The 24,834-nt window shown below is 40.2% G+C and overlaps 1 protein-coding gene across 3 annotated transcripts in view; it reads left to right on the top strand.

Annotated features, from left to right (window-relative positions):
- Positions 1-24,834, top strand: part of ALDH1L2 (aldehyde dehydrogenase 1 family member L2) — a 73,503-nt gene that overhangs the window by 33,859 nt on the left and 14,810 nt on the right. For all 3 annotated transcript variants that reach the window (XM_006141433.3, XM_014591862.2, XM_006141432.3), the window contains exons 8-18: positions 65-190; positions 2,322-2,413; positions 4,456-4,603; positions 10,252-10,371; positions 11,286-11,413; positions 14,748-14,898; positions 16,969-17,039; positions 17,121-17,226; positions 19,647-19,734; positions 20,059-20,152; positions 23,184-23,283. In XM_006141433.3, coding sequence (XP_006141495.1) covers positions 65-190; positions 2,322-2,413; positions 4,456-4,603; positions 10,252-10,371; positions 11,286-11,413; positions 14,748-14,898; positions 16,969-17,039; positions 17,121-17,226; positions 19,647-19,734; positions 20,059-20,152; positions 23,184-23,283 — 1,224 coding nt within the window. The remainder of the gene's footprint in view (positions 1-64; positions 191-2,321; positions 2,414-4,455; positions 4,604-10,251; positions 10,372-11,285; positions 11,414-14,747; positions 14,899-16,968; positions 17,040-17,120; positions 17,227-19,646; positions 19,735-20,058; positions 20,153-23,183; positions 23,284-24,834) is intronic.

The following is a 24,834-nucleotide window of genomic DNA, read 5'->3' as shown; positions in this document are numbered from 1 at the left end:
CTCAGCCTCATTTTTGCGTGTCCTAATCCTCCATTTTTCTGCTCGTTTTGCTGCTATTTTGTAGCTGATGGTAAGAAACCTGCAGTTCGAAGATGGAAAAATGATTCCTGCCTCTCAGTACTTTACAGCGAGTGAGATGTCAGCCGTCGAACTTACAGCTGAAGAGGTGAAGGTCGCAGAGACCATCAAGGTGAACATGTGACATCCTCGATATCTCTCTTATCTTGGAAAATTGAAGCATGTGGAACCACTTTTCTCCAAGGAGTGGGGATGGAACTCTGTTCTCTCTTGCTCTCTCCTTTGCATTATCTGCAGTTGGGAACCGATCTTGGAATTCATATGCTCAGAGTATGTGTGTGTGTGTGTGTGGGGGGGTAGTCTTCAAAAAGTTCACAGAAGGCAGGGTCTACCACCTATTGGTTAAGGGAGCCAGGTCCCACAAGGGCAAAAGTGGCTCTAGTCCCAGCCTCTGCAGCTTAAAAAACCTCGGCACATGAGAGTGAGTGCCCAAAATTCCAACAGGATGAAGAATGGAGAAGAAATTGTGGCATAACCAGGCCCCACTGGGGGACTGCTTTCTCCCTTTCTCTCTTTGGCAAGCACACCTGTCCTCTAGCAAATTAAGAAAAAAGCTCATGGAGAATACATATTATGAAAAAAAAACTATGCATGGAATTTAAAAATTTGCACACCAAAGGAAACTAATACTTAAATTCCACTTTTTAAATCTTTTAAAAAACAATTATTTATTTAATGTTATTTGTTATTATTATTATTTTTTAATTTGACCAGAGAGAGACTGAGTATGAGATAGAGAAAGGGAGAAAGCAAGCCACCAGTTCTGGGATTGGAACCATGGTCAGCCATGTAGGAGTCCAGCACCTTAACCATCATGCCACCTGCTGGCCCCTTTCATCAACTTTTTTATTTTTTGGAGAAGTTTTTGCTATAGGGAGCATGCACTAGCCAGAAAAAGAGAGACAAAGAGACCCAAAGTGAGAAATCAGCCCCCAGGGTGATGGCCATGCCGCAACTCCCTTCTTCTCCATTTTCCTCTTGGGATCTTGGGCATGCATGCACAGATGCCCAGTGTGAGTTTAAGCCACTGAGTCCAGGACTCGAACCGCAATTGACTATGTGAGAGTCCAGCAACATAGCCATTATGCCAACTGCTGGTCCCATCAACATTTTTATAAAAACTTTATTTTATTTGCTTATTTATTTTGATTTTACCAGAGAGAGAGAGAGAGAGGAAGAAAGTAAGTGAGAAAGCATGCCACTAGGTCCAGGACTCAAACTGTGGTCACCCATGTGGGAGTCCAGCACCCTTAACCACCATGCCACCTGCCAGCCCCAACCCCCATCAACTTTTTTTAAAAATAGGTTTTACCATAGGGCTTATGCACATGTCCGAGACAGAGAGAGAGAGAGGGGAGAGTGAGAAATCATCCCCCTGTGTGTAAAGGTGGCCATCCCTCAAATCCTCCTCCATTTTCCTCTTAGGATCCTGGACACACATGCACACACACCTAGCATGCTTTTGTAGCCACTGGGTCTGGGATTCAAACCATAGAGTTGACCATGTGAGATCAAGCACCTTAACTACTTTGCCACCTGCTGGCCCTTTTCCTCAACATTTTGAAGTCCCTACACACATATACCCTTTTTTCAGATAAATAATCTAAAACAGTTCTGGGTTGACATGTGGGTCAAGGGGTGGGGTCATCAAGGAACCCAAGTTCTGTTATCTTCAAGGTCACTTTAGAGGCCATCTCCATTGGACAGCCAGAAGGGCAAATGAGCACAGAGAGGGACCAGCAGTTAGCGTAATGGCTATGTCACTGGACTCCCATGTAGTTGACTGCGGTTCGCGTCTCGGACCCAGTGGCTTAAAACTCACACCAGGCGCGTGTGCGTGCGTGCCCAAGATCCCAAGAGGAGAATGGAGAAGAAGGGATTGCAGTGTGGCCATCCCCGCAGGGGGTGATTTCTCACTTTCTGTCTCTCTGTCTCTCTCTGTCTGTCTGGAGAGCACACGCGCCCTATAGCAAAAACCTCTTCAAAAAAAAAAAAAAAAAAAAAGAGCACAGAGAGTTTCAGAGTGGACATTATTCATGGGCCAGGGCCAGGGCCAGGACCAGTGTGGTACAGCTCACTTACATTCATATTTATTAAGGCTATATCTAACTTGAAGAAATGCCAAGATATGTAGTCAAGTAATATATAAGACAAAGAGGACGTAGAATTGGAGAAGATCCAGCCAGTCTCTGCCACACTGAGCTATGTGATAACTTCCCTCATATAAGTTTCCTTTCGTGTAGATGATCTGGGCTGGAATTTTAAGCAATGTTCCTATTATTGAAGACTCAACAGATTTTTTTAAATCTGGAGCAAGCTCAATGGATGTTGCCAGGTAAAGCCATCTCCATATTGACTTTCCTCTGCACTAGGGATTTTGACTTTGACTTTGCTATTCAAATATAAGTCCTTTGCTGTGGCTGTCATCACTCCATCATACCTGTCAACTACACATCTCTTTTCGTCACCTGGTTTTGGTACTGGTATTTTCATGGTCAAACACATGTATCTAACTGTGTACTTCTCATTGTTGCTAACCAGAAGTTATTTTCATTCTCCTGTATATCTAGAAAACCAATCCTTCTCATTGTTTGCTTCTTATCGTTGTCTTGACATTGCTTAGCTTACTTTCCTCCAATAAGTCATGGGAATTGAGAAGCTCTGGGCGAGAATGCAAAGAGCCAATTTCCTATGAAGTTTGATCAGGAAAGATACCTGGCACTGACTATGCTCTTCTCAAATACTTTTCCTCCTGTCTCCTACATTACTCAGTAAGATAGATCTAGAATGAGGGCTATCAGGCTACTTACAAGAGTAAGACTCATCACCCTATAGTCAGAATTTTCTACAGAGGCTTACAGAAAACTGAAAAGAGTGGAGTCCTGGAAATCTCCCTTTATGTCAGGAAAGGTATGCCAGCATCCTAGTGGTGCAAGCCTTGAGGAGGTGTTTTGTTATTCTGTGTGTAACTGAGGTAGCGAGACAGCTGGGAACAGCCAGAGGCTGTGCAGTTCCCTGAGGGTGGGTGCAAAGTATAGACACTTAAGGGGACTTGATCCCAGGCCACACACTGTCTGTTCACCAATTAAACATGGAAAAGAATGTTTCTCCTCTTGACATAATCCTAGATATGGGCAAAGCCATGTTCCTGATGAATAATAGTTTAGCTAAACACTCATTCATTTAGTTAACAAATTCTATTGAACAGTTGCTACATAGCAAGAATGGATTTGGCACTGGGAATACAGCTGTGAACTAGACTAAGTCCCTCTATTCTCGGAGCTTTTGTTCCAGTAATAAAAACAATCATTTCAAGAGCAGGTAATATTATCAAAAGGAAGGAGTTTTATTTTCTCAAATTATAGATCTCTCAGATATAATTCATGAGTTCCCAGAAACTTCTAATTAGCTTAACTAAAGATTTCAATACTATATTTGTAATACTATTTTTTGCTAGCAAAATACTCCTGCAGGAATTATTCACCTCTTGTTCATGTCTGACTTGACATAATCATCTGATATTATTATCTTGATAATCAAGAAGCCTCCTTTCTTTTAGAGAATAAATGATTGATTAACAACCACGATGAGTTCTCTACACGGAATGTAGTACACCATTGCCATCTAAGAAATGTCAACTAATAGTTATAATTTGACAATTTAATAGTGAAAATAAAAGGACTTCAACAATTAAAATTGACCTTCTACATGGTTCTTCTACGTGGTTAATGTAGCTAGTACCTACATTAACCATGTAATACAAACAAATGTCTGTTTTGTTGTTATGCATCAAATAGAGAAAATATTCTATAATATATACATTTTTATAACCTTTACAATTAGGAAATTGCCTTTATTTCTTATTTCTTCAGTTGATTTTTTAAAAGAACTATTTATTTTATTTTATTCATTCATTTATTTATTTTAATTTGACCAGAGAGAGACAGAGAGAGATAGAGAACGAGTGAAGCAAAGTGCGAAAGCAAGCCACCAGGTCTAGGACTTGAACCATGGTCGGCCACATGGGAGTGCCCAGCACCTCAACCACCATGCCACCTGCTGGCCCCATCCTTTCAGCTGATTTGAGAAAAGCAAGTGACTATGTGCTTGTTACCATCTTGCTAATAAGTAATTAAAATGGTTTATTTCTAGTCATGGACAAAGTTAAAACAAAATTGTCACTGTCCTTCAGAACAGATTTTTAACTTTCTTGACCGCCATCTTATCAATTTCTCTGATTGCTATCATGGAAGATACCAAAGGATATAAATAGCACGTGACAAGACTTACTTCAAAACAATTTGACAAACACTAATAATGCAATCACCTTAGACAATTTAAAAAATGTAAGTAACATGAGCTGGTTCTTCCTTTAAGGCTGGTTGAAGAGATCAGACAGAAATGTGGTGGGCTTCAGTTACAGAATGAAGATGTCTACATGGCCACCAAGTTTGACGACTTCATCCAAAAGGTTGTGAGGAAACTGAGAGGAGAAGATCAAGAAGCAGAGTTGGTGGTGGATTACGTAAGCTTCTCTTGATGTTTCACCTCTAAATCATTAAGATTCATAAACTACAAAAGGGTTCTGAGCTTTTCGTCTATTGATTTTACATTTATAACATTTTTAAACACAATCATTTATTTAATTTTATCTTTTTAAAAATTTTAGCCCCCCACCCCCCTTAGGACAGGTGTGCTCACTGGAGAGACAGAGAAATCACCCCCAGGGGGGATAGCCACATTACAATCCCTTCTCCATTCTTCTGGTATCTTGGACCTGCACACACATGCACTCCACGTGATTTCTAAGTCACTGGATCTGAGACTCAAACCACAGTCGGCCATATGGGAGTCCAGTGATGTCACCACTACACCATTTGCTGACCTGATTATTATTATTTAAATAATTATTAATTTTATTATTATTATTATTAATCTTTAGTTTGACCAGAGAAAGAGAAAGTGAGTGAGAAAGCTAGCTGCTAGGTCTAGGACTCAAACTGCTGTTGGCCATGTGGGGGGTCCAGTGCCTTAACCACCACCACCTGCCAGTCCCATTATTATTATTTTTAAATTTGCTACAGGGCGCTCACACTAACCAGAGAGAGAGAGAGAGAGAAAGTAAGTGAGAAAGCAAGCCACCAGGTCCTGGATTTGAATCGCCCTTGGCCACGTGGGAATACAGTGCCTTAGCCACCATACCATCTGCTGGCACGATCTGTAACTTTAACTTTTAGTTTTTAAATTCATGATAGGATATGTATATGCACACATGACAACTAGTGAGAGAGAAGCATCCTTCTCCACAGGGTCAGCCCATTAGATCCTGGGCACCCACACTTGTGCCTGGCTAGAGATCTGAACTGTGGTTGCCATGTGGGATCTGGCTCCTCTTGAGCAGTGTGTTACCACTGTGTCATGGAGCTGGCCCTATAACCTTTTTTTTTTTTTTTTTTTTTAAGAACAGCTTTATGGAAATATAATTCAGATGCCATGAAATGCACCCTTTTAAAAATGTACATTTCAGAGATTTTAGTATATTCACAAGGTTGTGAACCATCATTACTATCTAATTTGAGAACATTTTCATTATCCCAAAAAGAAACCTTATACCCACTGTAAGTCATCCTCTACTCCTCCTCTGCCTCCTACCCCTAGCCCCTGCAACCATTAGTTCTGCCTCTATAGATTCACCTGTTCTAGATATTTCATATAAGTGGAACTATACAATTGAGGCTTTTTGTGTCTGGCTTCTTTCATTTAGCACAATTATTCAAGGTTCATCTAGGTTGTAGTATATATTATCACTTCATTTATCTTTCTGGCCAAATATCCCATTGTAGTTGATGTATATTTGAGTTGTTTCAGTTGATGCATATTTGAGTTGCTTCTATTTTGTGGCTATTATAAATAACGTTGCTATAAAATATACGTATAACTTTTTGTGTGAAAATATTGTCAGTTCTTTCTTTAAAAATTTTTTTGAGAGATTTTTACTGTAGGGTGCGTGCATTCGCTGGAGAGTCAGAGAGAGACAGAAAGACAGAAAGTGAGAAATCACCCGCCAGGGGGATGGTCATGCTGCAACCCTTCTTGTCCACTCTCCTCTCGGGATTTTGTTCATGCATGCCCATGTACCTGGCGTGACTTTTAAGCTGCCTGGACTATGTGGGAGTCCCATGACGTAACCATTATACCATCCGCTGGTCCTTGTTTTCAGTTCTTTTGGGTATGTATCTAGGAGCAGAACTGATGGGTCATGAGGTAATTCTACATTTAACTATTTTTTAAATCCTTTTTTCCCCTTTGGCAGAAGGCACATGCACTCATTGGAGAGAGAGAGAGAGAGAAAGATCTCCCTCCAATGGGGTGCGGTTACACCGCAGTCTTTTTCCTCCATTTTTCTGTAACATCAGGATTTTAGGTATGCTTATGCACACATCTAGCATGTTTTTAAGCCTCCAAGTCTGGACTTTGAACCACAGTTGGCCATGTGGGATCTGGCTTTCTATGTATGGCACTTAACTACTGCACTACAGGGCCAGCTTTCTATGTTTAGCTTTCTGAGAAAGTGCCAGACTGTTTTCCAAAGTGGCCACACCATTTCATAATTCCTCCAGCAATGCATGAGTGTTCCAACTTCTCCATATCTTTGTCAACACTTGCTATTGTCTGTCTTTTCTTTTAGCCATCCTAGTAGGTGCGAAGTGACTAATGATGTTGAGCATCTTTCCGTGTGTTTACTGGTCATTTGTAGGTCTTTTCTGGAAAATTTTCTATTCAAATCCTTTGCCTATTTTTAAACCAGGTTGTCTTTTTATTGTTGACTTTAAGAATCCTTTGTACATTTTGAATGCAGATCGGATATATTATTTGCAAATATTTTCCATTATTCTGAGGTTTTCTTTTCACTTTCTTGATAGCATCCTTTGATACACAACAGGTTTTACAGCAACTCTGGAAATCAGACCCCTACCCTGCCTCCACAGGGCTTGTCATTGTTGCTATCATTGTTATCATTGCTGCTTTTTGTTTGCTCAGTGTCTTTCTTTGACTAATTCTGTGAAATCTGTATTCTTTATTGCTTGCACCACTGAATTCTCTTTTGGGTTAGCTTAATGATCTGCTCATGACTGCACATAGATGTCCTTAAGTGCCTTGAGCCAGTATGTCTCCCTGTCTTTGCTGAGGGGCTCTGTGTGCATGCTGGGATACACCTTCAGTGCTCCAGCAGGCAGTTTACTGCTCTGCCTCTGCCTTACACTCCTGCTTGCACAGAGCCTCTAGGTCAGTCCGCAAAAAGAGATTAGGGTCTTTCGGGTTTTTCCTTGACACGTGCACAAGCCCTTTTATGTACTTTGGTCTTCTAGATTTTCAGGAATATATCAGGACTTTTCAAAGCCTCCTATGCATATTTCATTCTCCAGTTTCTCCTTTTAAGTTGTCAGTCAGCTACTTGTTAGCCCTAATTGGGATTACCACCTCTGGCAGCTGCAATAGCAAATGATTGTCACTTTTTTTTTTTTTTTTTTTTTTGAGAGGATTTTTGCTATAGGGCACGTGCGCTCGCCAGACAGACAGAGAGAGACATAGAGACAGAAAGTGAGAAATCACCCCCCCCAGGGGGGATGGTCACGCCGCAATCCCTTCTCCTCCATTCTCCTTTTAGGATCTTGGGCATGCACGCACATGTGCCTGGCGTGAGTTCTAAGCCACCGGGTCCGGGATGTGAACCACGGCCGACCACGTGGGAATCCAGTGACATAGCCATTATGCTAACTACTGGTTCCCATCACTGATTACTTTTGACAAACGTCCTATAGGTAGGGCTTCAGAGCAAGCTCTGAGTCAGACCAAATAAAGACAAACCCCCAAAATGGAGCTTTTCCCGGAGCTGCCAGAGCCAAATAGTGACGGTTCTCTGGGGATGAGGCTTTTGAACTCCAGATCCATTTTGCTCCCTCTGCTGGCTACTCGGCTGCTATTACAGTCTTCACAGCCACCATTGCTGCGAAGATCCTGGTATTCAAAGTTACTGCAGAACTACTGAAACATGGCAATACGTCAGTTAATGTATCACAAAGCTCATTGTTCTGAGATTCACTGATTTTCTTGAAATAGTTTCTTCCAAGCCTTTGGTTAACTTCCAGAATTCTGAGAGAAATTATTTTGACAATATTTCCAATATTTTCAATATTTTTATGTGGGAGAGGATTTTCAGAAGTGCTCCACTATTCCAGAAGTGCTCTCATCCACTCATTTTAAATCAAAGTTGGTCGATCTGGAAAACAACTTAGCATCGTCTGGCTAAAACAGGAATTTCTGAGTCAGATTCACCTAGGTTTGAATCCAAGTAGTGTAGCTTACTAGCTGTGTAAACTTGGGCAAGTTGCTTAACCTCTCAAAGTCTCAATTTCCTCGTTTGTTAAATGGGACCATAATATTATCCAGCTCATAGAATCATGGGGAGAATAAAATTAGGTGCTACACGTAAGATACTCAGCATAGTCCCAGAATAATGATTTTAGAAAAGTAGACTATTTGCAAGTACTGAATACAGTTCACTCAATGTTTCCCTCAAATATCTCATAAAACATAAGTGCTTGGTTTGGAGAAAGGCAATACAACTTCTAGGGTTTTTTGTTTGTTTTTAAAGCATTGTCAATTCTTACACGAAATTATTTTTTAAAAATCATTAAATTTCTGGGGCCAGCCAGTCATGTGGTAGTAAAGGCGGTGAGATTCCACATCACATGGCAGACCATGTGGTTTGAATTCAGCACCTGGTGGATGAGACACACACCAAATGTGCACACACATGCGCACGTGTGCTTGTGTGTGCCCAAAATCCTGAAGAGAGGGAGAGGTGAAGGAGAAGGGATTGCAGTGTGACCATTCCCACGGTGGTGGGGGTGTTTGCTCACTTTTTCTCTCTGTCTCTGTTTCTCTCTGGTGAGTACACATGCCCTCTGACGAAATTTTTTAAAATTTCCTTCGTAACACCTTTCATTGATGTGGGATTTTATGCCAATAATGTGCAATATTTACATATATTATCTTGCTTATTCCTCACAATAACTATGAGTCAGGTATCAATATCCCTCTTTTGCGTGCATTTATTATTGTTGTTGTTTTAAAGAATTATTTATTTAGTTAGTTCTATTTGTTATTTTTATTATTTTTGACTAGAGAGAGAGAAAGGGAAAGTGAGAAAGCAAGCCGCTAGGTCTGGGACTCGAACCGCAGTCAGCCATGTGGGAGTCCAGCCCCTTAACCACCATGCTACCTGCTGGACCCAATATCTTTGTGTTTTAGAAGTTTACTTATTTATGTCTTCCATGAGAGAGAGAGTGAGAGAGAGAGAGAGAGAAATAGGCATTCACTTCACACAGGATCTTCACACTGTGATCTGCCCCAGCCTCAGGCAGCCTGGATCGCAGATCTGTGTGTGCTCAGTGTGAACAGAGAGGCCCTGAGAAGTGAACCCGAGGCCTTCCCATGTGTGTCCAGTTGTGTTACCACCGCGTTACCATCTGACCTCACGTCCTCCATTTTGCTGTTGAAAAACCTGAGGCTCAGAATTTATTGACCAACCTAAATTCTTTTGCTAGCCAATGGTAAAAAGTGTAATTTATACAACACATATACAAAGAGAGAAAGTGAAAACTGGGAGGAAATTAAGGAAAGAAAAGTTAAAATAGCACCCAGCAAAGAAAAGACGTTTTCTGATAAAGGCATTTTCAAGGATTTAAGGGAAAGCAGTGGCTGTGCATCAGTGATCTAGCCACTGGATGGCAGTGTCTCCATTACCTGGAGGCCTTTAGGTTCCCTTTCATCTGACTCCGTAAAGCCCAGTCAAGAGCTCGTCTGTCATCACAAATGCTAAGCTCCTGCCTCTGTGGCCAAGCCAAGCATCTAGAGGCCCAGATCTTACATATGCTTGTTTTTTTTTAGCAATGAGAACTAGAATTCCATGGATAACTTTTCCCTTTGCGTTAATGAATAAGTTTCTTTATTGCTACTTGGTATCAAATCAATAAGCACAGAAATCCATGGACTCTATTAATATAATTCTCTATTAATATAATTTATTGTATTAATAAATATAATAATGCTATATTTAAATATATTAATGAATTTAATGCTCTTCATTAATATCATTCTCTCTCTTAGGTGTCAAAGGAGGTCAATGAAATGACAGTAAAAATGCCATATCAGTGCTTCATAAATGGGCAGTTCATAGATGCGGATGATGGGAAGACCTATGACACTGTCAACCCAACTGATGGATCTGTGAGTAATTATTTAGTAGGTGTAATGACCACTGGCCATAGATTTTTAGGTGACACATGGCCATAAGACAGGCAGTCTTGGGCCCAGCAGAAGGCCTAATGGTTATGTTGCTAGATTCCTATATAGTCAACCACTATTTGAATTCCAGATCTGGTGGCTTAAAACCCACCCTGGGCACATGGGCATGCGTGTCCAAGATCCTGAGAGGAGAATGGAGGAGAAGGGACTGTGACATGGCCATCCCCCCCTGGGGGGGTGGGTGATTCCTTGCTTTCTGTCTCTCTGTCTCTTTGGTAAGTGTACACACCCTATAGCAAAAATCTCTCTCTTAAAAAAAAAAAAAAAGACAGGCAGTCTTAACAAGCTACTTTCTTCCAAAAAACTCTCTCTTTAAAAAAAAAAAAAAAAGACAGGCAGTCTTAACAAGCTACTTTCTTCTATCACTCACCTCTGAGCACTTCATATACACATACTTCATGTATTGCTTTAAACTGTTCATTTCTGATACTGCCCACTGTTAGCTGTAGTAATCTGTCTTATAGACTGAATATGTAGACACATAGCCATACCAATACACACCAGAAATACCCTTCCACATAGAACTATATGTGGGAAAAAAATTCAGACTTTAAAATTCATGTTCAGAAATTCAGTGTGCCTAAAGTGCTGAAGGAATTACATCATGTTCCTAAATGTATCCTTCTATAATGTAGACACGAGAAGTACTGAATTTCAGGTTCCCAGTGCTTCATGTTAAATCATCTTTTTCTTTACCTTATTACTGGGCATATTAATTTTCCATCATAAAATTCTTTGGATTCTCTAAATATTATTCTGTTTTTCCTATTAGTGTAATTCTAAGGGCCATATTTATATATCTCTTATGAAACCTATTTTCACTTACTTTGGAATAGACAATATGCAAAGTATCCTATGCTTCTCTGGTGGATGTTGATAAAGCAGTAGCTGCAGCAAAAGATGCTTTTGAAAACGGAGAATGGGGAAGAATGAATGCACGAGAAAGAGGAAGGCTGATGTACAGGTATTTTTTCATTTTTTAGAAAGGCCGATCTACCTTTGAGTATCCGCTAACACTGTCAGCATTGTTAACTCCTACAAGGCATTCTAGTACGCACCCACCATATAACACAACAGCTCTCCTGTTACTTGAATCATATAAAGTGCTATAGGTGTGAGTTTCTGATTTTTGTATTACTGCTCTTATCAGTCAGGCTCCCAGTTGGAAATGAAATTTAATAAAAGACTATGTGCAGAGATGTGAGCAAGGTCAAGAGACTCTAACAAAGGTAATAAAGCATTCCAGGCAAGGATAGCAGCTAGGGGAAGCTGTTACTCCTCCCAGATCCGATGGGATGAAGGAAGGGCTCTTACCAGAATCTGGCAAGATCTGTAGCTGCAGAAGACACCACAGTGGTCTTTGGTGGAAAGGCACAAAGCTGCCAAACCAGAGCTTCAGTGAGGGAGCCAGGGAATTGAATCCCAGAGGACTTCTCTGTAAACCTCCCTCCCCAGCTCCCCAGTCCTGAAGGCGCCTCCCAGTGAGTGAACAAGGGAGCCAGCTGATGTACTCTATTAAGGCCATCCTCCAGGGTCACAGAGAGGGTGGAGAATGGAAATAGAGCAGTGAATGGAGAATATCCAACACCTTCTTGTTTTAGAAAACAAACTTTTAAGTCTACTTGATCTGAAAGGAATACTAGCAAGGAGAAAATACATTAAAGCCTGGAAAGAGTGTTCTGAAGGTAATGAAGAATGCTAGGAGTCTTTAGATTCAATCACAAATTCTACTTTCTGTTTACCTAAAGCCAAATATCTAAGCTTGGCCGAACCATCTTTAAGAGAAAGATCTGGAAAAAACACTGGAGAAAGGGAATTTCAAGCCTGACTGTAGAGTGGCCTAAAGGGAACAGCTCAGATAACTGCTAAAGGAAAGAAGGAAAACAAATGGAGAGGTGAACACAAAAGGAGAATCTTGACCATTTCATTGTCATTACATAGTCTGCCCTTAGAAATTAAACACCAAGCGGCCAGCAGATGGCAGAGTGGTTATGTCGCTAGACTCCCAAATGGTCAACTGTGGTTTAAGTCCTGGACCCAGTGGCTTGAAAGTCACACTGGGCACTTGTGTGTGTGTGCCCAAGATCCCAGGAGGAGAGTAGAGGAGAAGGAACTTGGCATGACCATTCCCCAGGGGGGTGCTTTCTCATTTGCCCTCTCATTGTCTGTCTCTGTCTCTCTCTGGCTAGTGCATGTCCCCTAAGGTAAAATCTCTTAAAGAAAGAAAGAAAGAAAGAAAGAAAGAAAGAAAGAAAGAAAGAAAGAAAGAAAGAAAGAAAGAAAGAAAGAAAGAAAGAAAGAAAGAAAGAAAGAAAGAAAGAAAGAAAGAAAGAAAGAAAGAAAGAAAGAAAGAAAGAAAGAAAGAAAGAAAGAAAGAAAGAAAGAAAGAAAGAAAGAAAGAAAGAAAGAAAGAAAGAAAGAAAGAAAGAAAGAAAGAAAGAAAGAAAGAAAGAAAGAAAGAAAGAAAGAAAGAAAGAAAGAAAGAAAGAAAGAAAGAAAGAAAGAAAGAAAGAAAGAAAGAAAGAAAGAAAGAAAGAAAGAAAGAAAGAAAGAAAGAAAGAAAGAAAGAAAGAAAGAAAGAAAGAAAGAAAGAAAGAAAGAAAGAAAGAAAGAAAGAAAGAAAGAAAGAAAGAAAGAAAGAAAGAAAGAAAGAAAGAAAGAAAGAAAGAAAGAAAGAAAGAAAGAAAGAAAGAAAGAAAGAAAGAAAGAAAGAAAGAAAGAAAGAAAGAAAGAAAGAAAGAAAGAAAGAAAGAAAGAAAGAAAGAAAGAAAGAAAGAAAGAAAGAAAGAAAGAAAGAAAGAAAGAAAGAAAGAAAGAAAGAAAGAAAGAAAGAAAGAAAGAAAGAAAGAAAGAAAGAAAGAAAGAAAGAAAGAAAGAAAGAAAGAAAGAAAGAAAGAAAGAAAGAAAGAAAGAAAGAAAGAAAGAAAGAAAGAAAGAAAGAAAGAAAGAAAGAAAGAAAGAAAGAAAGAAAGAAAGAAAGAAAGAAAGAAAGAAAGAAAGAAAGAAAGAAAGAAAGAAAGAAAGAAAGAAAGAAAGAAAGAAAGAAAGAAAGAAAGAAAGAAAGAAAGAAAGAAAGAAAGAAAGAAAGAAAGAAAGAAAGAAAGAAAGAAAGAAAGAAAGAAAGAAAGAAAGAAAGAAAGAAAGAAAGAAAGAAAGAAAGAAAGAAAGAAAGAAAGAAAGAAAGAAAGAAAGAAAGAAAGAAAGAAAGAAAGAAAGAAAGAAAGAAAGAAAGAAAGAAAGAAAGAAAGAAAGAAAGAAAGAAAGAAAGAAAGAAAGAAAGAAAGAAAGAAAGAAAGAAAGAAAGAAAGAAAGAAAGAAAGAAAGAAAGAAAGAAAGAAAGAAAGAAAGAAAGAAAGAAAGAAAGAAAGAAAGAAAGAAAGAAAGAAAGAAAGAAAGAAAGAAAGAAAGAAAGAAAGAAAGAAAGAAAGAAAGAAAGAAAGAAAGAAAGAAAGAAAGAAAGAAAGAAAGAAAGAAAGAAAGAAAGAAAGAAAGAAAGAAAGAAAGAAAGAAAGAAAGAAAGAAAGAAAGAAAGAAAGAAAGAAAGAAAGAAAGAAAGAAAGAAAGAAAGAAAGAAAGAAAGAAAGAAAGAAAGAAAGAAAGAAAGAAAGAAAGAAAGAAAGAAAGAAAGAAAGAAAGAAAGAAAGAAAGAAAGAAAGAAAGAAAGAAAGAAAGAAAGAAAGAAAGAAAGAAAGAAAGAAAGAAAGAAAGAAAGAAAGAAAGAAAGAAAGAAAGAAAGAAAGAAAGAAAGAAAGAAAGAAAGAAAGAAAGAAAGAAAGAAAGAAAGAAAGAAGACAGAAAGGAAGAAAGGAAGGAAGGGAAGAAAGAAAGAAAAGAAACACCAAACAGAAATCTTTGTGATAGTAGCAATTCATTCCATATGTGTCCCTCTTGCTCTGTTTGATTGGTTATTGGAAATATTCTATACCAACCAGAAACCCTCTAGTGTTCAAGTGTTTTCAGACGATGTGAGTTGCACTTCAACATCTCACTGAATATTTATCAACTGTCTTCGTTTCCACTGCTTTCTGTCCTCAGTCTCCTTGGATTTTTCTTACACTGTCCTACTTCTTATACAGGCAAGTTACACATGCTTCCAGCACTCTCTGCTTCTCCTTTGTAATGCTCAAAACAGATTATCTATTGAGTGTTTCTCTTCCTTATGGACCATAATCTCTACAAGGATAGAGACTTGGTCTATTTGAGTTCACCTCTGAATTCTCAGCCCTTAGATGGTACCTTATACTCATTAGGACCTCAGTAAATAGTTGCTGAATGAATTTCTTTCACTGACCATACAGACTTGCAGACCTACTGGAAGAGAACCAAGAGGAGCTGGCAACCATTGAAGCCCTTGATTCAGGGGCTGTCTATACTTTGGCTCTGAAGACTCACATTGGAATGTCTGTGCAAACATTCAGATATTTTGCTGGCTGGTGTGACAAAATTCAGGTAAGCACAAATGTTATTTGTTGCAAAAGGAAAAGGGACTAACATTTTTTAGTTTGTACCAGGCACTGTACACCTTTCATGGAGGTTTTTTGACCTACACGATATGGTTTCTTAGTCTATTTTATGCTGCTATAACAGAATACCCAGGACTGGGTAATTTATGAAGAAATTTATTCTTTCATTGTTCTGGAGTCTGGGACCTCCAAGATCAATGCTCTGGCAAATTTGGCTTCTGGTTTCAAGATGGCACTGTGTTGCTGACTTCTCTGGAGAGGAGGAATGTCGTGTCCTTACATGGCATAACAACATAAGAGAGAAAACCCAGTCTAGTGAGCTGTTGGTTTTTTGTTAATTGCCAGAGGGCAAGTGCACTTACAAGAGAGAGACAGAAAGACAAAAAGGGAGAGAGAAAAGCACCTCACAATGGGCTGTGGTCCCGCAGCAAGCCCTTCTCCAACCTGGCAGGATTTGAGGCATGCAAGCATGTGTACTCAGTATGTTTTTTAATCCTTGACGACTGAGATTCAAACTGGTTAGCTGTGTGGGATTTGGCTGCCTCAACCACTAGGCTATAGGGTCAGCCCCCACGGCTGTAATTATAGCTGCCTTAAACCATGTCCTCATGACCTAAAAACCTCCCATTAAACTTCACCTCCCCAAACTCCTGCATTGAAGATTAAGTTTCTAACACATGAATTTTGGAGGAAACATTAAAACCAAAGCAATAATTAGAACAACCATGTGAGATAAATGAGTAGCTATTATCCCCTTATGATAGGTAAGAAAGTGGAGGTTTGAGGAAATGAATGCCTTTCCTGTCATCCATAGTAACTGAACCATGGAACCAGATTTGAACTCGAGAGGTTCTGAAGTCCACTGTTATCCTTTGCACTTTGCAGTAGTGTCTCCTGAGAGTATCTGATGGTATTTTAGACATACAAGGAGAAGCCTGGTATCATGTAGGGGTCGCACATTCAAATGCCCCCACCAGCCAGGGAGCTGATAGAGGAGGTCAAAACAGAAATATAGGGAAAATTGGACAGACATGGTACAATAAATACTTCACTTTTGTTTTACTGTAAGATAGTATAATAGCACAGATGGGTGATGATACACAGCAGCTATACTTGGCCTTGGCATTGGGGTTAGGAAAAGGAAAAGAGGGGCCTGTAGTCAATTGCAGAATACAAGCCGCTCTTTGGTTTATGATAGTTACCACAGCCACTGATTGTGCAGATAGAGGAGAAGAACAAAGTGGCTTTTAAAGAGCATTCCTGGGCCAGCCAGTGGTGTGGTGGTTAAGGTTAACTGGATCCCACATAGCCAACCAAGTGGTTCAAGTCCTGGACCTGGCTACTTGAAAAACAGGCTGGGCTGGGGCCAGCCGGTGGTGTGGTAGTTAGGATGCTGGACTCCCATATGGCCGACTGTGCTTCAAGTCCTGGACCTGGCGGCTTGCTTTCTCACTTTCTCTCTGTCTCTGGTAAGTGCACGTGCCCAATGGCAAACTTAAAAATAATAATAACAAATAAAATGAAATAAGTAATTCTAAAAAAAAGAGAAAGAGAAACATGCTGGACACGCATGTGTACATGTTCAAAATCTTGAGAGGAGGGACCAGCGGTTAGCGTAATGGCTATGTCGCTGGACTCCCATGTAGTCAACCGTGGTTCGAGTCCTGGACCTGGTGGCTTAAGCTCACGCCAGGCGCATGTGCGTGCGTACCCAAGATCCCAAGAGGAGAATGGAGAAGGGATTGCAGCGTGGCCATCCCCTCTGGGGGGTGATTTCTCGCTTTCTATCTCTCTGTCTTTCTCTGTCTGGCGAGCGCACGCACCCTATAGCAAAATCCTCTCCCAAATAAAGCAAAAAAAATCTTGAGAGGAGAATGGAGAAAGGGTTGCAGTGTGGCCATCTCTCTGGAGAGTGATTTCTCACTTTCCTGTTTTCTCTCTCTCTCTGTGTCTCTCTCTGGTAAGCACATGCACCCTACAGCAAAAACTGAATGAAGGAAGATTAAATTTATTACTTAAGCAAGTAAAATAAATACCATCCTTTTTTATACTTTAGGGTTCTACAATTCCAATCAACCAGGCACGTCCAAATCGCAATCTGACCTTTACCAAGAAGGAGCCACTTGGGTAAGAGAGAGAGCCCCTCTGAGTGACTCACGGCTGTGTTAATTGAAATCAACTAAGGGTGTTGCCTTTCTTCCCCTTCAGAGTCTGTGCCATTATCATTCCCTGGAATTACCCTCTGATGATGCTGGCGTGGAAGAGTGCTGCATGTCTGGCAGCAGGCAATACCTTAGTGCTCAAGCCAGCACAGGTAAGAGCCAAGGGGCCAGTTGCAGGGACCTGGACCGTTAACCTACTTCAGAGCAGAGACATACATTTGAAATAGTGTGTTTTAAACAAAAAAGGTATCGGGGGAGCCAGTAAGTGGTATAGTGGTTAAGGCACTGGACTCCCACATGGCTGACCATGGTTTGAGTCCTGGACCTGGAGGTTTGAAAATTATGCCGGGTGCGTGCATGCATGCCTAAAATCCCAGGAGGAGAATAGAAGAGAAGGATTGTGGCATGGCCATCCTCCCTAGAAGGTGATTTCTTACTTTCCTCTCACTGTCTGTCTCTGTCTTTCTGGCAAGTGCACACGCCCAATGGAAAAAACCTTAAAAAGGTGGAGGAAGGTATTGTATATTATGTCATCTTTTCATATAGTGTGACTTTTCATATTAGTAAATATTTATGTTTAATAGGTACCTAGTGCATTGTATGGAGATTCCATAATTTTTAACTTCCATGACAATGGAAGCAAGCCTAATGCGCAACAGTGAAATTCACTGACTTTCTACAAACCAGTTCAATTCTTGCAAAATACCAAGTACCCAACAAGTGGTGGGGGGAGTTAAAGGTAATTATGAGACATCACAAGTACTTTGTAGGCATTCAAACTTACCTATCAAAAATAAGAGATGCAGGAAGAGGGAAAAGCATGCAAAAAACCTGACATAATTGTGGCAACTGAGAAAAGTATATTCATGTGATAATAAGAAAACACTTAAGTCATGGAGAAACTCGTTCTCTATTCTGAGAGAGTTTATAATTTGTTTAAAAAAATCACAATTTTATTTCACATAGCTACAGGGTCATGTGGCCAAAGCCATCTTGTCTTACTAATTAAAAAAATTTAACAGGGCCAGAAGGTGGTGTGATGGTTAAGGCGCTGGATCCCACATCGCCAACTCTGAGATTCGAGTCCCAGACCCAGTGGTTTGAAAAACATGCCAGGCGTGTGTTTGTGTGTGCTCCCAAAATCCTCAGAGGAGACTGAAATAGAAGGGATTGTGGCATGGCCATTCCCCCTAGCGAGTGATGCCTCAGTTTCCCTCTCTCTCTGTCTCAGTCTCTCTCTGGTGAGTGCACACACCTTATGGCAAAAAAAATCTAGAAAAAAAAAAAGCATACTATATAAACTTACCAAGAAAATTCCATTTCTAAATAGGCTTCAATGTATTTAACAATATTCTAGCTATAGATAAATACTATCTCATAATATTCCATCATATAGGGGCTGGCAGGTGGCATGGTGGTTAGGGGCACTGGATTCCCACATAGCTGACTGTGGTTCAAGTCCCAGACCTGGCAGCTTGCTTTCTCACTTTCTCTCTCTCTCTCTCCCTCTCTCTCTTTATCTCTTTCTGTTCCTCTCTGGTCAAATTAAAAATAAATAAAGTTATATAAAAATGATTCTTTAAAATTTAAAAAAATATTCCATTGTATAATTAAAACATATTTTATTTCACTAATCCCTGCTTAATAGGTATTTATGAATATTTAGATTTGTTCGTTCTTTTGTTATTATAAACTATGATGCAGTTAATAACATTATTAATACAGCACCATGCACATGTGCAGGTACATATCTAGGATATGTTCCTAATAGCAGCATCACTTAGTTAAAAAATACATGTAGTTGTAGATAGAATTGATAAACCTTCCCATGGGAATTGTGTGTGTCTACAGTACTGAAACTCTTCCACAACATGTGCCCTGATGGGATGCCCTAGAACTCAGCCCCACTCTGGTGGTATTGTTGCCAAAAATGCATAACCTGAATCTAAGCATGAGGAAACATTAGATAAAATCAAGTTGAAGGGGCATTATGCAAAATAAACAGCTTGTGCATTTCAGTAGTGGAACAGAAAAGAAGACTCAGACGCTCTCCCAGGTGAACTGAGACTGTAAGTACAACTAAATGCAATGCAGGATATGAGACTTTCCTTTTGCAGTAACAGACATTGTTGGGACGATTGGTAAAATCTGAACAATGTCTGCAACTTAGAATCAGTTAATTTCCTGATTTCAATTATTGTGTTTTGGTCATATAAAAGAACTGCTTGTTTCTGAGAAATGCACACAGAAGTACTTAGAAGAAAAGACATATGTCTATATTTTCTCCTTACACAGTACAGAAAATAATATAGAGGAAAAAGATGTAGAAGATGTAAAGCTAATGTAGTAAAATATTAACATTTGAGGAATCTTGGGTAAAATCCAAATAAGGTCTCTATTAGTTTTGTGACTTTGCTATGAGTCAGGAATATGTCAAAATAAAAAATAATCAAACAATGTAAAATAAAAATAAAATGAGCCCTGGGATAGTGATCAAGGGAACAAAACTGGGTGCAGGTTAGAAAGACAGGAGAGAGTCTGAGGGAGGTCACTGCTATCTGCTTCTGTGCAGGTCACACCCCTGACTGCTTTGAAGTTTGCAGAGCTCTCTGTGAGAGCCGGCTTTCCTAAAGGGGTAATCAACATCATTCCAGGCTCAGGTAAGCAAGGAATGCCTGCTTTGCTCTCATGGTGAATAATGCAGGGGTACCCCAGTGGCTGCTCACTTTCTGGAAACGTGTCCTGAATTATAATTGCATTAAAACGAAGTACAGTTGACCAAACAGTTGAGGGTAAATATACTTACTAAGTGTCCTACAAATCTTAAATGTAGTGGTGGGGGGGAGGGGGGAGCAGAGGGGGCAGAGGGACTGGACAATACTGTAAAACTACCCACTTCTACTTGGGGGACTTCAAAGCCACTCTCACTATTAGAACTTGTGCCATGTTTTAATTTGTGCTTTTTTTCCCTCCTAATTCTATAGGTGGCATAGCAGGACAACGCCTCTCTGAACATCCTGACATTCGCAAACTTGGGTTCACTGGTTCCACCCCTATTGGTAAACAGATCATGAAGAGGTATTGGTTTTACTATGACAATTTGCTGCAGATCCGTTTAAACCAGGTTTCTGTTTTTGTTCAAATAGAGTGCTTTTGGAGTGAGAAAAACCATATCAAATTTAGAAGAGAAATCTACTTACCACTACTGAGCACTCCTATACTTGAAATAACAAAATACTTCCCAATGCATTAAGGCGTATAGTCAATAAAACCAGAGGTGTATTGAAATTCCGTACTGTACTGGTAACTTTAAAATACAGCACAAAACATTTTCTGTTGTAAAGGTGTGGCCAAAATTGTTTTCTGGGGCATACATGAGAAACTGAGAAGACATGTAAATGACAAATTTACACATGTATATTACATATATAAAATGGGATTGTTTATAAAACAGATTCCCAGAAAGCAGTAATACTATTTTTTTTTTTAATGCAAACAATTTGGGCCAGCAGGTGACATGTTGGTTGAGGTGTTAGATTCCTACAAGGCAGACCATGGTTTGAGTCCTGGACCTGGTGGCTTGAAAATCATAGCAGGCACATGTGTGACTGTGCCCAAAATCCTGAGAGAAGAATGGAGAAGGGATTGCAGCATGACCATCCCATCATAGGGTGATTTCTCACTTTCCTTCTCACTGTTTTTCTCCAGTGAGTTGCACATGCCCTATGGATAAAACAAATGAACAAACAAACAAAATCGTATACAATTTAAATTACAAAAAAAGGGATTAGTTAAACTATGTCAATATGATAGTATGGTGTGCAGTTTTATTCAAGGAAAACTTATTTTTTTTTTGGAGAGATTTTTGCTATAGGGCGCGTGCGCTCGCCAGAAAGACAGAGAGAGACAGAAAGTGAGAAATCACCCCCCAGGGGGGATGGCCACGCCACAATCCCTTCTCCTTCATTCTCCTCTCAGGATCGTGGGCATGCACGCACATGTGCCCGGCATGAGTTTTAAGCCACTGGGTCCGGGACGTGAACTGCAGTCGACTACATGGGAGTCCAGCACATAGCCATTACGCTAACTGCTAATCCCTCAAAGAGAACTTTTTTTTGAGAGAGATTTTTTGCTATAGGGCGTGTGCTCTTGCCAAAGAAACAGAGAAAAAGAAAGCGAGAAATCACCCCACAGCAGGGATGGCCACACTGCACTCCCTTTTCTTCCATTCTCCTCTTGGGATTTGGGGCATGCATGTGCACATGCCAGCATGAGTTTTAAGCTGTCAGATCCAGGACTCAAACCATAATAGATCATGTGGAGTCCAGCACCTTACCCACTACACCACCTGCAGGTCCCTCGAGGAGAATTTTTAATAACATCGGAAAATATTGTTAAAATGGCAAATAGAAGAAAAATGAGGTATACAATTGTATAAATGATGAATCTCCAAAAGTTTATGGAAAATGCATATTATGAAAAACTATGCGTGGATTTCAAATTTGTTTGCAACAAAATAAACTTGTATTTTTATTCTAGTTTTCCACAAACTTTTTGAAATCGCTCATGTTAGATGATCACAATGATAATAAACAATGCAAAAGGTATGGTACAACACAGAGCCTAAACCAATTTATCAAAATGGTAAAAACAATGGCCACTGAACCATGGAATTTTGTGACTTTTTTTACTTGTCTGCATTTTTTTAAAGGTTTTTTGCCATTGGGTGTGTACATTTGCTGGAGACAGTGAGAGGAAAAGTGAAAAATCACCCCCCACAGTAGGGATGGCCACGGCACAATCCCTTCTCCTCTTGGGATTTTGGGCACACATACATACAGACACCTGATGTGATTTTCTTTTCTCTTTCTAGTTTTTTGCCATAAGGAATATGTGCTTGCCAAAGAGAGAGAGAGCGAGACAGAAGAAAGTGAGAAGTCAGCCTCTAGGAAGGATGGTCGCACTGCAATCCCTTCTTCTCCAGTCTCCTGGAATTTGGGGCACACACAAACATACACACATACCCAAATACCTGTAGGACTTGAACTGTGGTCAGCCATGTGGGAGTTCAGCACCTTACCCACCATGCTACCTGTTGGCCCCTTCCTGTCTGCATTTTGTTGTTGTTGTGTTTGTTATTTCTAGGTTTGTTAAAGGGCATTGGTGCTCACTTAAGACAGACAGAGAGAGGGAAAGTAAGAAAGCATCCCAATGGGGATGGCCATGCTGCAATGCTTTCTCCGTTTCTCCTTTTGGGATTTAGAGCACACATACATACACACCTGGCATCTCGCTCAAACCGAGGTCTGGGACTCTAATGGCACAACTGGTCATGTGAGTTCCAGTCACTTTAACCAACACATCATCCTTTTTGAAAATTAAAAAAAAAAAAAAAGGTTCTAAATAACAATACTTTTATAAGAAGGAAGAAATAAACAACCTACTTCTAAAAATTGATACATTTCCCCCCCTAATGCTCCAGTTGTCTGATTAGTGGTTGAATTCTTTGCCAGGCCTTTATGTAATCAAAATTCCTAAAGAATCAATCATTTGACCACAGAAATTTTTAGAAATACACTTTTTATTATGGAAACTTTCCAATGTAGACAAAGCACAGAAAAGCATAATGAATCCTGTGTGCTTATTGCCCAGCTTCAGCAGTAATCGCCATTCAACATTTGTGCTTTGTCTCTGAATCAGTTACTTAATATTTCTGAGGCTCAATTAAGTATTCCATGCAAAGTAGTAATTTATTATAGTTAAAGAAGCACAAGACAGAGTGAGATTAAGACTAATGCTCATGGGAACCAGCAGTTAGCGTAATGGCTATGTCGCTGGACTCCCACGTAGTCGACCACAGTTCGCGTCCCGGACCCGGTGACTTAAAACACACAGGGCGTGTGTGCGTGCGTGCCCAAGATCCCAAGAGGAGAATGGAGGAGAAGGGATTGTGGCGTGGCCATCCCCCCTGGGGGGTGATTTCTCACTTTCTGTCTCTATATCTCTCTCTGTCTGTCTGGCAAGCACACACACCCTATAGTGAAAACCTCTCAAAAAAAATAAATAAATAAAAAAGACTAATGCTCATTTCCCATTTATCTTCCTCTAGCTGTGCTGTGAGCAACTTGAAGAAAGTTTCCCTTGAGCTTGGTGGCAAATCCCCGCTTATAATATTTAATGACTGTGAACTTGACAAGGCTGTGCGAATGGTAAGAGTGGGTCAAATCTAAGTAAATAGATACCTACTTTTTTTGAGAGCGAGATTTTTGCTATAGAGTGTGTGTGCTTATGGGAGAGACAGAGAAAGACAGAGATAGAAAGTGAGAAATCACTCCCTGGGAGGATGGCCACACTGCAGTCCCTTCTCCTTTATTCTCCTTTGGGGATTCTGGGCACACACACACACTCACCTGGTGTGAGTTTGAAGCTGCCAGGTCTGGGACTTGAACCGCAGTCAACTGTGGAAGTCCAGCAACGTAACCATTATGCCATCTGCTGGTCCCCAATAGGTACATATTTCTAAGACACATTTCACCTCCTTTTCTAAAAGTTTATTTATTATTTTTTTCTGTGAGAGCAAGAGAGAGAAACAGGCAGAGAGACAGGCACCCACAGTGGTGTCCTCATGCCGTGATCCACCCTCAGTCTCAGGTGACCTGGATCATGGACACATAGATGCACAGCATATACAGGGAGGCCCTCAGGATGTGAACCTGGGACCCTCCCACATGGGTCCAGTTGTGTTACTACTGTGCCAGCAACTGACTCTCATCTTCTTTATCAGAGGTCTTATTTTGTGTGTGTGTGTACACAAATATTTATTGTTCTTAAAGAAAATATGTATTCTTAATTGCAGGTACATAAGCAATTTTTAAAATGCTGTGGATTGGTAAGCCTATTTAAGTGCACTGATGCAGAGTCAAATAACAAATGTGATTAGGTTAAATGGAATAGGCCTGATGACACATAACATCACATGACCTTAAGACAGTATAAAAGTCAGCCTAGAAAGCCAGTTTCCCTCCCTGCCCCTTCCTCCGGCTTTCTGGAAGCTGTAACAAGTCCAGTCCCACCTGCCCACCCAACTTCTGAGCATCCACCTTTCTAGAACCATCGACATGACGATCAGTTCATCCTCCCTGCTGATCTGTTGCATGGGTAGGATTTCTGGCAGTTTATGTGAAATTGCCCTACCTGGATTTTGGCATTGGGAAAATCCTCTTCCTTCCACTGTCCACGCCATTTCACCATTTTCTAAATGGAAAATCACATCTGATTTGCAGAGCTGATACCCAACGGTGCCAGATGACTGATATTTTCGAGCATGACATCTTTGTCTAGTTTTCTCACAGTAGGACCCACTCTTCTGCAGTGAAGTTAATGGTGATATCTTCAAAGGTCACTGATTCCCACACCTCCATAGTCTACAGACAGCGAGACTGTTTCCTGGCGACTATCGGAGGTCTTATAATGAGATTTGGCTTTGTCTAGTCAAATAAAAACCATCCTTATTATGCTTAGATTTGGGAATACTGAGAGCACTTAATTGTTAAAAAATGATGTGTTTAAATTTCTCTTATGGGGCCAGCAGTTGGCGTAATAGCTATGTCCTTTAACTCCTATTTGGCGTAATGGCTATGTCCTTTAACTCCTATGTGGCCGACCGTGGTTCGAGTCCCGGTCCCAGTAGCTTAAATTCATGCCGGGCACATGTGCGTGCGTGCCCCAGATCCCAAGAGGAGAATGAAGGAAGGGATTGC

Source organism: Tupaia chinensis, unplaced genomic scaffold (genome assembly GCF_000334495.1).
Source record: "Tupaia chinensis unplaced genomic scaffold, TupChi_1.0 Scaffold000054_1, whole genome shotgun sequence".
NCBI lineage: Eukaryota > Metazoa > Chordata > Mammalia > Scandentia > Tupaiidae > Tupaia > Tupaia belangeri.
This window is presented reverse-complemented; position numbering and strand designations above follow the sequence as displayed.